At 51.3% G+C, this 15,689-nt stretch overlaps 1 protein-coding gene across 1 annotated transcript in view; it reads left to right on the forward strand.

The window, feature by feature from the left end:
* The window catches only part of TUNAR (transmembrane neural differentiation associated intracellular calcium regulator), a 38,813-nt gene extending 23,461 nt beyond the window's left edge, over positions 1–15,352 (forward strand). The window contains exon 2 of the mRNA XM_081145818.1: positions 12,886–15,352. Coding sequence (XP_081001944.1) covers positions 12,886–13,071 — 186 coding nt within the window. The 3' untranslated portion in view covers positions 13,072–15,352. The remainder of the gene's footprint in view (positions 1–12,885) is intronic.
* Positions 15,353–15,689: the final 337 nt, after the last annotated feature.

A 15,689-nucleotide genomic window follows, 5' to 3' on the forward strand; every position in this document is an offset into this window, starting at 1 on the left:
GTCACGTGAAATATTGCAATACTTCTAACTCAGCTTTGGGCCAAGGGAGGTCCTCAGAGCAGGGTCATTCCCTTCTCGCCCCTGCCCCCATCCTCTCTCTACTCACCTCCTCCCGGTAGCCAGTCTCTTTCATTTCTCATTCACTCTTCCTCTGTTTCTTTGGCACAGGTGAGTGGGTTGTGTATTGTATAGCCCCTTTCTTACGTGAACTGTAGCATGCTTTAAGTGCTCTTCACTCTTTTCTAATTTATCAGTATGTCCTGGAATTCTCTCCAGATCAGTCCCTGTCGCTCTCCCCCTTCCTTCTTTACGGCTGCATAGACTCCGCCGTGTGTCTGCACTGGCGCTTGTGCAGCCCCTCTCCGATGTCTGGGCACTCAGGTTGCTTCCCGTATTTTTGCGTTTACAAATGATGCTTCAGCGAACACACGTGCATGTGTGTTTGTGTGGAGCTGGAGGTTACCTTCTCAGTATAGTCTGAGGAGGGGGCTGCCAGGTTGGTGGGTAAGTGCACATATAGTTTTGTTGGGTGTTGTCCACTCTCCCTCCAGTAAGCTCTACCCTCAGCTACTGGAAAATGTTTGTTTCTTGTTGAGAGTCAGCAGTTTGTGTCCATCCTGAGTCAATTACAGGTGCCGACTGGAGAGGAAATATGAGGTGTTTAAGGTGACATGACTCATTGGGGGCCAAGCCCGAACCCAAACAGCTCGTAAGAGTCCCAGGCTCCTTTCCTATTTCCGGCTGGCCTTGGGATTTGAGGGCACATCTATGACAACTGAGTGCACAGCCCAGCAGGAGTAGCAGGCAGACGGGTGTGACGTTGCTGGTGGGGATGGAGGACCATGCCACAGACCTGTGTCTCATTTCCACTGCTTGGTTTAAGCAGCCTTACCACAGAGCCACCTGATGACCTGTGTTCCTCGGGGAAGATGAGACTCATCTAATTTCCCCACAACTCAAAATTGGGCTCTCGTCTGAGCAAAGGAAATGCTGATTAACTTGCCCTGAAGTGTTAGTACAAGGAACTTGTTTTTCTCTTTATATCAGGGTTTAACCTCTTCTTACTCCACACACAGTAAAACAGGCCTCCTGTTCATCAGATTTCAAGGTGGGAAAGAAGACCAGCAAGTCTCCCCAGGGCCCCTGTGCCTTCGCATCTGGGTCCCACTCCCTGATCACCAGCTGAGCTCAGGGAGGTCTGCCCAGGCTCTTCCCCAGGTAGGAGCGGTGCACAGGGCGGGTCCCAGTCTTTCCAGTGCTCTGTGTGTGACACTTGCAAGTGTCACCATTTATAGATGGCGGACAAGAGAGGGAAGATTCTAGGAGCTGCTGGATCGGGAGGAGTTATCTTTTTGACCTGGCCTCAGGGCTGATGACCCCCGTCTGTCCCCACCATGCATCTCCCTCCCCCATCACACACACTGACTGGCCCAACCTGCCTGCTCTGGCTGATGCCATTGGACAGGTTCTCCTCAGTGCCTGTCTCTTTATACTGAGGTCCAGCTGGATAGGCTGTGCTGAACCATCCCTGTCACCCAGTCAGCTGCTGGCCACGACTTTCCCTCCCCTGACCTGGAGGCTGGGCCTCCCCTAGCTCGCTTGAGTTTCATCTTTTCATTCATTCATTCATTCATTCACTCACTCAATGCCCTGAGCACCGCTGGTACTGCAGGCCAGGCACAAGGTCTGGGGACAGGGAGATGAATCACATCAGGCCCGTGCCTCCTAAGGAGCTCACAGCTGAGTGGGGAGGGACGCAGATAAAGGGATGGTTACAGAATAGGGCAGAAGATGCTGAGATGGGGTCCACAGCAGGCCTCTAACATCCAGGAGGGGTCCCTGGAAATGCTGCCAACCAAGCTGAGCCTGGAAGGATGAGCAGCAGGAGTCCGAGCCAAGAGGAGAGAGTGAGCAAAAGCACTGTGGTGAGAGAGCGCTGCGGGGGGAGGGTGGGTAGGACTGGAGTGGGGGTGGCGTGCATGGGCAGGCAGGACAGGGGCAACGTCAGGGAGTAGAATCAGCTACTGGGTTCAATCCTGACCCAGATTTTTTTTTTTTTTTGCCTTTTTAAAAATTTATCTTTATTGTTGAGAGTATTTTAGGTGTCCCATTTTCCCCCCCAGTTGACCCCCTCCACCTCGCTCCCACCCCTCCCCAGGCCTTCACCCCATTATTGACTGCCTCCATGGGTTATGCATATATGTATATAACTTCTTTGGTTAATCTCTTTCCACCCTCCACCCCCCTTCCCTCTTTCCTCTGAAATATGATCGTCTGTTGCATGCGTCAATGTCTCTGGATCTATTTAGTTCGTCGGATTCTTTTGTTCATTAGCTTCTTAAAGAAGACCCATCAACATTTCCTGTAGTGCTGGTCTGGTGGTGATGAACTCCTTTGGCTTTTTCTTATCTGTAAAGCTCTTTATCTGACCTTCAATTCTAAATGATAGCTTTGCTGGGTAGAGCAATCTTGGTTGTAGTTCCATGTTTTTCATCACTTTGAATATTTCTTGCCACTCCCTTCTGGCCTGCAAAGTTTCTGTTGAGAAATCAGCTGACAGCCGTATGGGTGCTCCCTTGTAGGTAACTAATCGCTTTTCTCTTGCTGCTTTTAAGATTCTCTCCTTGTCTTTAACCTTTGACATTTTAATTATGATGTGTCTTGGTGTGGGCCTCTTTGGGTTCCTCTTGGTTGGGACCCTGTGTGCTTCCTGGACTTGTAAGTCTATTTCTTTCCCCAGGTAGGGGAAGTTTTCTGTCATTATTTTTTCAAATAGGTTTTCAATTTCTTGCTCTCTTTCTTCCCCTCTGACACCCCAATAGTACGAATGTTGGGCCTCTTGAAGTTGTCCCAGAGGCTCCTCATACTATTTTCATATTTCTGGATTCTTTTTTCATTTTGCTCTTCTGGTTGGGTGTTTTTGTTTCCTCATGTTCCAAATTGCTGATTTGATTCTCAGTGTCTTCTACTGTTGATTCCCTGTGAATTATTCTTCATTTCAGTTCCTGTAGCTTTCATTTCAAATTGGCACTTTATTATGTTATCGATTTTCTCAGTTATTTCCCTAATAGTCTGCTTAAACATCCTTATAAACAAAATTCTGAACTCTCTGTCTGTTAGCTTGCTTGGATCTATTTCATTTAGTTCCTCTTCTAGAGATTTCTTCTGTTCTTTCCTTTGTGACATCTTTCTTTGCCTCCACATTTAGTCTGCTGCCAGGTGTTTGTTTCTGTGTATGAGGTAGAGCTGCTATGTCTCCTGGAATTGGTAGAGTGGCTTTGTGTGTAGGGTCCGGTGGCTCAGCCTCCCCAGTCACCTGAGCTGGGCCTTCTAGGTGCTCCCCTGTGTGGGCTGTGTGCACTGTCCTGTTGTAGTTGAGCCTTGGTTGCTGTTGGCTTCCCTGGGAGGAACTGACCCCCAGGCCAATCAGCTGTGAGGACCAGCTGCAACTACAGCCAAAGAGCTGCTGTTTCGGAGACACCCCTATGGAGCAGGATTTACTTCAGTGGAGCTTTGATGTTCACCAAGTGCGCCCCTTGATTGTGTCACTCGTGGATGTGGTGGGGTTGTAATCCAGCGTGGTGGAGTCTGACCACCAGGCACACTGTCTCTGGGGCCTCCCGGGAGGTGCAAAGTCAGCCTGTGCCAGTGCCTTGCCCAGGGCCACCCAGCATGAGCTACACAGTAAACCATAGTTGGCTGCTCCTTGTGCTGGGCTTGGAGGTGTCCAGGAGAGGCCGAGCTATGAGCCAGTGCAGCTGCCGCTAGTGCCAGGCCTGGGGCCGCTTATCAAGCCGTATGGGGCAGCTGCTGCTTGTTTGAGAGATTTTAGGAAAGTCCTAAGCCTGAGGCTCGAGAGCCCACTTGCACAGAAAAGCCCCTGGAAATGGCCCGGATGAGCTGCAGGTGGGGAGGGGCGGGGCCTCCGGGAATCACGGGGCGGGGCCAAAGGTGAGTCAGGTGCTGGCGATTCAAACATGGCGCCTGCCTGCCGGCTGTGCGGGGAGGACTCGCCACAGGAGCCATGGCCTCCGCCAGCCCTTCTCCTGGGAGGAAGCCGCCCCCCACCTCTCACCCGGATCTCAGGCAGGTCAGTTCCCCCCCGAGTGTCCCGGGTCCCTTCAGGCTGCTGCCCGGCGCTGGGCTCAGAGGGAGCGTCCGAGTGAGTCCGTGCCGGGCCCTTTAGAGGAGCTGCCGGGGCTCCCGCAGCCTCCGCGACCCTCGGGGACAGTCCCCGCTGGTTTCACAGCCCGGAGTTGTGGGGGCGTCTCTTCCCGGCCCTGGAGCCCTGGGCTGGGGGCCTGTGTGGGGCTGGGACCCCTCCCTCCTCCGGGAAACTTCCGCCTCTGAGATTCCCTCCTGGGTTTAACCTGCGACACCGGGGGTAGGCCCGTGGTGGTGTCTCAGATCCAGCCCCGATCCGCCCGCGTCCCCGCCCCTCCTACCAGTCTCGGTGCTTCAGGTCCCTGGTTGTGGGGCTTCTGTTCAGCCAGATCTCAGGAGGCTCTGAGCGATGGTGGTTCTCATTTTAGTTGTGATTTTGATGTGGTTGCGGGAGGCGGCGGGGGCAGCTGTTACCTGCCCCACTATCTTGTTTCTCCCTGACCTAGATTTTGATGCGTTTATGGTTCTATCCACCGCCATATTCCTAGTACCTACATCAGTGCCTGGTACGTTGTAGATGTTCAGTAATTATTTTAAGTCTCAATTCTTTATCTCTAAAATGAGAACGACATTTAACTTTTGCGGGTGCTGCTGCTGTGCTATCCCAGTGTTCTAGAACAGGGCCTGTCATACAGTAGGTGCTCAATTAACATTGCTTGAGTGGCTGGCTGGCTGACGATACAGTGCTTGGCCACATCCTGTACTTGCTAATTAGCTGCTGTGACTGCCACCAGCATGTGTAGCTGGAGCAGTATCTACTGGCCACATCGAGACAGGCCTTGTGTGCAGAGCCACATCCAGCACATGCTGACAATTAATGAGAGACAGCACTGTACTTGTTATTAATAATAATAACTGTGAGGCTCTGTAAAGACTAAAGGCTTTACTGATGTTCTCTCTCTTCAGAGGCTCCTCAGAACTCCTGGGAGTAAATTCCAGTCCCCAGTGATATCCTGGCTGCCATCTCCCTTGAGTAGTCATCTAATGACAGCCAGGCCATTCTGTGGCCACCTGGGCGGGGCATGGGCACATGTGGAGGAGTTTGGCCCTTGAAGAACTCCTGCCCAGCCCCTGCTGAGGATCTCCCCTGGGTACAGGGTGCCTGTCACTTGGAGAGAGGCCCCAGCTGGTTTCCAGAGGCCCTCTGTGGGATGCTGGCAGGGCTGAAAGCCACCCGGTCCAAACACTCATCTTGGAGAGAAAGTTACCAATTTTTACTTACTGTGGTCTGATTTTAGGAGTAAAATTGGTTTTTAAAATTTATGATGAAGTATCTCATGCATATAAAAGAGTATAAATAGTATGCATGTACCGTTGGGGAAATAAATATGAAATGAACATCTGCGTACCCGTTGCATCTACTGAATAAATATGAATAAATCTCACAATTCTTTTGCATGCTTTCCGTGAGCCCCTGCTTTTGTCCCTTCATCCCCCTGCAGCCTCAGCTCTTACCACACCCAGTGTGCTTGCTGCTCCATGGCCCAGACCTGCTGCAGCCTTCTGCACAGTCACTTTCTCTGCACCTGTCACCCAATTGGGGTGCCCTTTCTCTGTCACCATCAGCCGCACTAGTCCTCTAGCCTCAAAGGTGTCAGCTTAGATCCTTCCTTCCCCCATCCTCCAAGGACAGGCCCCTGCGTGGCTTCCCAGGCCGGCCAGGACCCCCACAATGCCCTGGCTCATGTCACCAGAGTGATCTGTGTGCATTTGCCCCTTTCTGGGATGAGGTCCTGGAACACTGAAGGCTTTGTGCCCTCAGGGCTCAGCTCGGGGCTCAGCCCAGCAGGTGCTCAGGGGTGTTCACTGGAAGCCTGGGCCTCACTCAGGTTCTCCAGGGAAGGCTGTGTTTCAGGTGGCCACTGGGGTCTCTTCTCCGGCGAGAAGGCGACTCTTCCTTAATGCTTTGGCATCATCCACTCAGTGTGTCACCTGGTGTTTCTGAATTTCCGGGTAGGAGCTCCTCCTTGTAAATAAAATCGGAATGAATCTTCCTCACCGAAACCCTTGGAATTACGCTTGAGCCTGAGCCACTCCAGAGGAGGCAGTCAGCAAGTCATGGGGAGAATTGGGGGGAAGTCATCCCTCCCCCTTGTCTTGAATGCGTGGAACCTTCAGCACATGGGGGAGCCCAGGTTTAATTCCAAGACGGGCATTATTTTGAAAAAACAAGTTTCTACTAGAATTAAATGACACCGAAGCCTTCGTCCCTCAGCCTGGACATCCCTGCTGTGTCAGAGAGGCTGTGGGGCCTTCCTCACTGTCATTCACACACAGCAGCGACCCCTGCCCGCCTCCAACCCCAGCCCCTCCATCAGGGAGATGCCTTGCACACCTGGCTTCCTTCTCAGCGCTCGGGTGGTGAGCTTGCCCCAGGATTTTAGGAAGACAGAAGCACTTGGAATCTTCGTAGTTTCATTTCCGTCTGTGTGTGCTTTGAATGTGATAAAAGTGAAATAACCAACTACATTACAGGAAATCTCTGCATATTCTCCCCCAGGCATTTCTTTTTCCTGAACAAGTGAGGCTTTTACAATATTATTTGCAGTCCTAAGTGGACCTGAATTTTAATATCCTGTGCTTTTTCCTCTTATCATAGCAGGGGCATCACTCTTTATGTCACTTTGTCACTGTCATCCTGAACTGCTTTGCAGTGTTCTGGTGGGTCATAGTCCTGTGATTTTGTACACTCCCTGTTCGTTGCGGATCACCAGGTGGCGTGTTGAAGGAAGATCTCTGACCCTGAGAAACTGGGACGGGGGAGTAATAAAGAGGGCACTCGGTGAGCGAGTAGGGGGCAGAGGGCAGCAGGACCCAGCGTGGGTCCCTAAGACTGGGCGTCTCTTCGCCACGACCTCCTCTGGCAGGGCCCCTGGTCTAGCAGCACGGGAAGTCCTCGCTGGACCCCAGGGCACATTGTAGGAAAGACAGAGAAGTGTGGGCAGGAGGAGCCGAGAACAGAAGGGTGGCGTCGGCAGGGTGCTGATTAATGAGCTGGTGCTAACCTGGGGGGCTGGTCAGAAACCGGGGAGTGGCCCTGGACGGCAGCATGGAGGGTGCGCACACTCAGGTTGTGGATTATCTGAAGCTGGGAGTGAGCAGAGTCAACCAGCTGATTCGATCCGGATACACAGTCCTGTCCTTAGGCTCAAAACACGCCCAGCCCCTAACGGGAAGGAAGCGAGGTGGCTTTGCAGCTCGTGAGGCCACACCACGGGTGCCGGCCCCAGCGCCGGGGTGGTCCTTGGCAACGTTAGTGGGTGTATCAGAATGAGGGGGGCACAGCCCGCCCCGTGTGGGCTGGGGAATACTTTTTTGGAGCAGTGTTTTCCTTAGGTACACTGTGACTTTAGGGGGGCCTTTCCAGGAGTGGGGTCATGATTAGGAGGGGCCGTGTGGACAAGTAAGGAAGAGGGAATGCTTAGCTGGGCGAAGTGGCCTCACGGGGCCTTGAGAATGAGCCTCAGTCACCATCATCATCATCATTTAATCACAGTAGCTGCCAGTCACTGAGGAAGACAGTTCACAACCATTACTTTAATCCTACAAGGTACGTGTTACTCCCACTTTGCAGGTGAGGACACTGAGTCTCGGGGAGACGAAGCTGCTTGCCCGAGTCACGCAGCCGGCAAACCGCAGAGCCGGGTCGGATCGCAGATGTGTCGGAGGCCGGCGTTGCCACTGCTTCCCACCGAAGGCGCACGTTGCCGGCGCTGCGTTGCCCTCCAGGAGGCGGGGGCACTCGCTCAGCTCCTCGCTGCAGACGTGCTTGCAGTGGGTGCGAGCTACGCGAGGCTGGTTTGTTTTAAAGCGAAGCAGAACTTTCCTGGCTCCGCCGCCCACAGGTAGATAAGCTGTCCTGACAGCTGGAAGGTTTCAGAGTGACAGCAGGGGTTCAAGAGGCTCGATGTGCACGTAGTGGAGCCCTTCTGGGGGGGTTCAAAAGTCAAATGAGGAAACAAAATAATGTTGAGTGCACCTCTGTTCCAGCAAAGGAACAGATATTGATAAGAAATAGGTTCTCACTGCCCTAAGCAAAATGCACTATTTTTGCCAGGATATGAGGTAGTTCATGGGGTAGAAGAAAAAAAAATAAAAGACCTGAACTGTAGTACTTTCAATAATAAAAATAAATTTTAAATAAATAGATGAAAAGGGCAGAAGTCAGGCTGGCTCTGGGCATCCAGGTGGCGGCAGCCGATCTCTCTTCAGCTCCATGGCCGGGGTTTTCAACCCATCTCCCTACCGGAGACTGAGCTCCAGAGGAGGCGTCTGATGGGCTTGGCCAGGGTTCCAGGCCCATCCCCTTAGCGCCTTGATTGACAGTGCCCATTGGGCAGGGCAATGTTTTGAGGAAATCAAGACACTGATACGGAAAGAAGGGCATGGGCACGAGACACCAAAAGCTCGTGCCCGGCAAAGGAAACCACCAGTTGTAATAAGATTCATTCACTCATTGATTGATTATCGGATAGATAACAGAAGTCCATTTAGAAAATATAACCTATAAAGAACAAGAACCCACATACCCACCATCCAGCCTAAGAAATACTATCAGTACTTAAGGGGTTCTCTGAGCTCCCCTCCCTGATGTCACCGACGTCCCCTCTCCACTCAGTAGTAATCGCTCCCCTGGCCCTTTGGGTTTATTATTCTCTTTTCTTTGTCATTTTGTCACATTTATATCTCTAAACAACATGGGTTTTTCTTGTTTCTGAACGTCACGTAAATGGCAGCACCCTCGACGCAGTCTTCTGCCGATGCTTGTTCGCTCGACGTTGTTTAACGATGCAGTCATGCTGTTGTAGATTTCAGTCTTTCCGCCCCGTCTGCAGTCCCAGGGTCTGAATACATGACAGTAGATCCAGGCGATTGTGGGTGGACGTCTGTGTTGTTTCCAGCCTGCTGCTCAGACTGATGCTGCGGCCTGTGAGCGTTCCTGGCTGTGCGCCTCGGTCCGCAGGGGCGGGCGAGCTTAGCGCTCGTAGCCAGAAGTGGGGGGCGGGTCACCAGGCTCTGATCCACCTTGACAAGGTGATGTCATCCTGTTTTCCAGAGTGGCAGGGACCGAGTTGGAGTCTTTCATCCGGTATCTGGGTCCCTGTTGCTTCACCTGCTTTGTCAGTGTTTGGTGGTTTTATAGGATTTTTAGCTCTTGCTGATCTGACAGACATTGTGTTTTTCTCAGGTTACTAAGGTTTCCCTTCTTCGTGGTTATTTACTCTTTTGAGAAGTTCATGGGTATAGTTTTTGCCCAGTTTTCTACTGGAAGTTTATTTTCTTATTGACTTGATACAAACGTGATTGTGTGATACAGTGTGAGTGTGTGTGTGAGTGTGTGTGTCCCAGTTTCTGGCCTAACTCTTCACTTTTTAAATATTTTTTTGATAAAAAAAAAGTACAAATTTAATGTTTTTGACATTATTAATATGTCCCTTATAGCTGGAGCTTTTCTGTCTTATTAAGATACCCTCTACCCCAGCGTTATATATTTACCGATATTGTCTTCTAAAAGTTCTTAAGTTCTCCCTTTCACTGTAGTTTTCTACAGTCCATCTGGAGTTCATGAAACACTGGTTGGATTTCATTTACTTTTCCATATGGACCCAGTTATTCCAGCGCGGTTTGTCTGAAGGCTCATTTCCCCTCGTGGGTCATCAGTGCCTGTGCACATGTAGCTCCTTTTCTGTTCCCTTGGCCTAGTGGCGTAAGGTTTTATTACTAAAGCTGCACAGTGATTCTTGATGTCTTACAAGGCAAGCCCCCTCCCTTGTTCTTTTTTAGTAAATATCTTGGCTATTATTATTCCTTGGTACTTGGATATACATTTTATTTTTATTAAGTTTAATGGGGTAACATTGGTTATTAATAACATTACATAAGTTTCAGGTGTATGGTTTTATAACACATCATCTGTGTATTGCATTGTGTGCTCACCACCCAGCCTGGTCCCCTCCGTCACCATATATTTGGTGCCCTGATACACATTTTAGAATCGGCCTGTAGAAATTGTGGCTGGAACTGCAGTGAATTGATGGGTCACTTTAGGAAGAACTGATGTTTTTAGGCCATGGATCTTGCACTCCATGATGATGGTATTTCTCCCTTTTTACATAGGTCTACTTTTATGTCTCTTGGTAAAGTTTTCCAATATTCTTTATAAAGATGCTACATACTTTTTTTAGATTTATTTCACTTTACATTTCAGGAACTATTGCAAAGGCTATCATTTTAAAGTAAATATCTTTATTGAGATACAATTTACCAACCACACAATTCACTTATTTAAAGTGTACAATTTAGCAGTTTCAGTATATTTACAGAGTTGCACAACCTTCACGAAATCTAAGTTTAGACCATTTTTATCACCCCCCCCAAAGGAACCCCTTTGCTATTAGGTCCCCTCCCCAGCCCCTGGCAGAAAGGAATGAGTGTGTGGGCAAGTGAGTGAATGAATGTCCTTTACCTGTGCAACAGGTGCTATGCCTGGCATTGCCTGCCAGCCTCTGCTTTTCTGATTTATTTTGGTTCTGTTTTCCCTCCTATTTTTATTACTGCTCTGGTTTCCATGCTAATCTCCCAGCCTCTTTCCCTCCCGACTCTTCACCCTCCACACCCTGACCAGACCACTTTATCCACAGACAACAATGTTCCAACGACGCCTCTCCCAGGAAGCCCTCGGTAGCCCCCCTGCAGTTCAGCTGCCAACATGGTTTCTATGGGGAAACCCAGGTTGACTCAAGCACCTTAGAAACAAGCTTTGGGGATGCAGCTCGTTGGTGAGTCGGCTAAGTCCTCTCCTGGGCCCTCGGTTTGCCGCAGTGTCCCCAGAAAGTAAACGGGCTCTACCTGCTCATGGCCCTCCACTTCCTCCCGAGTCAGAGCTGTCTCGGGGTTAACTCAGGGAAGCGGCTAATTAAGCCTGGAAACCAAGCAGCCTCTGTGACTGGCGCTTTGTTTTGCTTGAGTGACAGCGATGATGGTCTTTGGTTTATTTTAAGGGCAGCGCTGATTGTGTCCCTTTAGACCACCCCCGATGGTCTGTTCCCGGCCCTGCGGACCGGGGAGAGGCCAGGTCGCTCTGCAGGCCGGACCCTGCGTTCAGCACGCCTCCCCCAGGCGCGGGGTCCGTGCCAGACGAGGGGCTTGGAAGCGGAGATCCAAAAGCTTGCCCTCGCAGGGCTCGAAGTCTCGCCAAGCAAAGAAGAGAAACGAGAGACCTGTTAAAAAGATAACTGGTGCCAGGAGAGGCACATCTGTCCAGAGCAGAGAAGGGAGTGCATTTCTAAAGTGTTTTCTCTTCTTTGTGACTTCGTGCAAACCCTGGGCCATGGAGTCACCAAAATAAAAGAGGGAGCCGGTCTAGCTGTCACAAATAAGGGAGCAGATACAACCACTTGGAAAAACCACTTAGCGGTACCTACTAAAGCCCGAAGCATGAACACGTGCATACCCGACACCTGGCTGTTTCTCTCCAGGGCCGTGTCACAGATAAGAATTGCAGCACCCGTATAAATTTTATTTCAAAAGAAGAACATTGTAGACACGCAGAACCCTAGTTCATAGGTTCATGCTGCCGTATTTGAGGGGAAGTAACACTGTACTTTGAAATGCACCCAAAACAGAGCATGGATGGGTAGATGCCTGGACCGAGACCCGATAAAGCCAGTATAGGTCACGTGTTAATTGTGGAATTTAGATGGTGAGTGTATGGTGCTCACTATAAAATTTTCTCAACTTCGCAGTATGTTAATAAATGTCCTATAAAACTTGGGGGGGAAATGCATATGTATGTTTGCCGGCAGATGTGGACAAGAATGGTCATAGCAGGCTAACGGCCTCACACTGGAAGCAAAGCAAGCAAATGCCCCTCAGCTGTTTTACTAATAGTCCAGTCACTTCACTGCTGTATAATATTCCATCCCATGGACATGTCCATTGTCCGGACCACTGCATGTCCATCTGTCCCGCTCTTGGTGTGCATTTGGGTAGCGTCCAGTCCTCGGCTGTCTCAGAGCTCGTCGGAGCATACCTGTCCGCGTCTCCAGGTGCACGGGTGCAGGACCTCTCTAGGGCCTACACCTAGGAGGACAGGTTCCCAACCCAGTTGTAGAGAATGGTCTTCACTTTTCTAGGTAATGCCAAGGAACTTTCCAGAACGGTTGTACCAATTTATACTCCTGCTGCAGGTTATGGTGTTCTCCTCTACCCTGACTGTCCTGTCTGGTCTCAGTAAATTGCCTTCCGTAGGTCCCATCCGCCCCTGCCCAAGTCACAGCCAGCGCTCGGAGCAGGTGCGGCTGTGATGCCCCGTTACACCCTCCGTGCACATGCAGGAGAGAGTTGCTTGGGTGTGATCGGTACTTGATGTGTGTAAAACTCCCACGGCCATGGAGAGCACACACGTTTCGGTGTGACCGCCATGCAGCTGTCTCCATTTCTGCTTCAAGGAAAAGGGAAAAGCAAGCTCCACAGGGTGGGCGGCACCCAGGCTAGACTCCCGGGCTAATCTCTTCATGCCAGTGTCGGGACATTCATCCTGGAACTGGGTAAGCCGTGCTCTCCTCTTTCTCCACGGCCAAGAGCGGACCCCTAGGTGATTTTTCGCTGCCACCTGTGATCTAGCCCCTGGGCATGAGGTCGCCACCCCACCGGACCTGCCTGGCCGTGGGGAGGGTGCTTATAAACCATGGTCCTAATGCTGCCTCTTTCCAACTGCAGGTTAGCCTGGGGAGGAAGATAAAGACACTTGCGACCAAGATGGTAATCACGAGTGGAAATGACGATGACAGGGGAGGCCAAGAGAAGGAGAGTAAAGAGGAGAGTGTCCTGGCGATGCTGGGGATCATCGGGACCATCCTGAACCTGGTGGTGATCATTTTCGTGTACATATACACCACCCTGTGACTGGAACGCTCGGAGCGTCCCGCGACACCTTGGGACGGCCAGGAGACCGGGGTCCTGCGTGTCGACCCATCAGCGAGCGCACGTTGCGCAAGTAAGCGGTTTGGCCTACCCATGCCACTCGGTCCAGTGCGCCTTCGGACTTTGTAAAAGGTCACCCAAACAAACCGACCCTGCTTCAGGGAGCAGCCACTAAAGCACAATGAATCCAACAGAACTCATCCACACCATAAGGAACTCAGCGCCTTGGGCGGGGGGCCCCGAGACGCGCCTGGAAGACCAGCCTTTGACGCCGATGGTGAGCGGGCGGGTGCGGAAATCCACTGCCCCTGGCCGCTGAGAGTCCCCGTGCCCGGAGAGAGGAACAGGCCGCGGGGCGCAGCCCGTCGGTGTCTCCCAGGACATGCGTTTCATCGTCGATCGAGGAGCCGTTGAGGGCGCACACCCACGGGCAGGTGGCAGGCACGCCGTTCGTCGAGAGTGTCTATTGATACAGGGGAGATGACTTGTTTCCCTTTTTCTCATTGGCCCAACGTGTGACTCTGTTCATATCAAGGTTTATAAATCTATATTTTTAATAAATGTGCTCTATTTTTTAGCATGAACCAAATATTTGGAGAGGCGCTCCCGATTCATCGAGCTTTCCTTGGTTTTGTCCGCTTTGCCCCACCGAGGGCAGATGTTCTGTTGCAAAGTCGTTTCTAGTTTGAGTCCTCTTATCCTGAATCTTTTCCCTTCTCTCTCTCCCTCTTTTTGGTCTAGAGAACATTTTTCTGTAATTCCAGCCCCGGTCTCGGTTGGTGCATGTTGTAAGATTGTCCGCGGAGCAGCTTTCTTTCTGTTGTTCCTTCGAAGACATAAGACGATCGTGGGCATGAAGACCTTAGAGGCACCGTATCCTTCCTGAGATTTCTGCATGAACAAAGGCTGAGTGATAGATCAGCTTAAAAAATTGCGAAGGACTCCGCTGAGGACGAGGGCAGCTGTGCCCCCAGGCTGGCTGGCTGACAGTGTTACTTCCTTCTCGTGGCCGTTCGTTGATGAGACGTTGTTTTTCACGGCCGTGTGCCGCGGGAGATGGACAGAATGAGGGGGAGACTCAGCGTCAGGTGCACAGCCCCTTCCTTAGCGCGTCTCCCGGGATCGTTTTCAAAGTAGGTGGGGTGTGAAGGACACATGGACTCCCTGCTGCGAGAGCTCACCTCAGGCTGTGAGGACACCCCTGGGACAGGTGACTTTTCAAGGGCACTAGAAGGGACATAATGATCACTGCTGCGCTTCTTTTAAGCTCCTGGTTTACACCCACATGAAGCTACTTTCTCCTTAGCAGGGATGGTTGAGTAAATGTGAATTTTCCCTGTCCTCCTGGTTCCCTGAGATGAGCGTGGCCTTAAAAAGAGGATCAGAATTCCTTCCGCCAGCGCTGGCCTTGCCCGTGGGCGAAAGCAGCAGCAACCTGCCTCGTTGGATTCGAGTGATGCCCAGAGGTTTCTGCCGCCAGATCTGTCCCTACCCATGTGCGGTGTCTGAAATTCCACTATTAGAGAGTCATTTCTTGGGCTGCTCTTCTTAGGGATCAGACTTTTTTATAAGGCAAATGTCCTAGAGCACCTGGCTCTGACAGTGATCCATCAGGTGTCCCCCCCCCCAAGGAAGGAATTAAGGTGCATTTAGGGCACGCTGTGTGCCAGGCACTGTGCCAGGCACTTTATATTCTTTTAGTCACTGAATTCTCACAGTAACCCTGAGAGAGGGAGTCTTTCCCCCCCTTTGTATAAGAAGAAAGGAGGCTCAGAGACGTCGGGAAACTTCCCTGAGATCACGTGGCTCCGAGTAGTGAGTCAGGACTCAGACCTCAGTGGGCCTGATTCCTCAGCCCAGTGAGGGCCTGGAGGCGCTGGGGGGAGAGGAAGTGGAGGCATGTGGCTGTCACAGGACAGGGCCTCGGGGGCCAGGACACAGACCCAGTGGCCTCGCTGAAGGCTGGCCCTGCACACCTCTCTCCCCTTCCCCGTCCCCTTCCCCCTCCCCTCCCCCTCCCCTCCCCCTCCCCCTCCCCCTCCCCCTTCCCCTTCCCCGTTCCCCTTCCCCTTCCCCTTCCATGAAAACAGCCCCTGGGAACTCCGTAGGCACCATATCACACATATAAGGACAAGGGACGAGAGGTGGCTGGTGAGCAATAAAACGGAATGCGGGGGGGGGGTCCAACAGGCTCTGTGTGATTCTAGACTGACTGTGTGACAGTTCTGAACAGTGAGCGGAGTAAACAATAAAGGTGCAGTGGAAAAAAAGTATACAGATGTTCTTTTTTTTCCAACCTTGTTGTATTTTAAAACTTCAGTCTCATTCCTTGGCCTGCCCATATTTTTTTATTTTATTAAAGAAAAACCTGAATGCGACTCTGTTCAACAGAGACTGTTTTATTTAGACGGTAGGAGGTCCACTGATTTTCCAGGTACACTAATTTGAAATTTATTGACGGAAAAACTGCTTCTGCACTCGTCTGAAGGGCTCCCCAATGGTCCTCCCGGATTGTCCGTATCCACGGGCTGGAAATAAAGCCACCCATTCGGGCTGCCAACCAGAGCGGCAGCCCCTCATTTCCGTTCTCACTCAGCAGA

Source organism: Miniopterus schreibersii, assembly GCF_964146895.1.
Source record: "Miniopterus schreibersii genome assembly, chromosome: 1".
Taxonomy (NCBI): domain Eukaryota; kingdom Metazoa; phylum Chordata; class Mammalia; order Chiroptera; family Miniopteridae; genus Miniopterus; species Miniopterus schreibersii.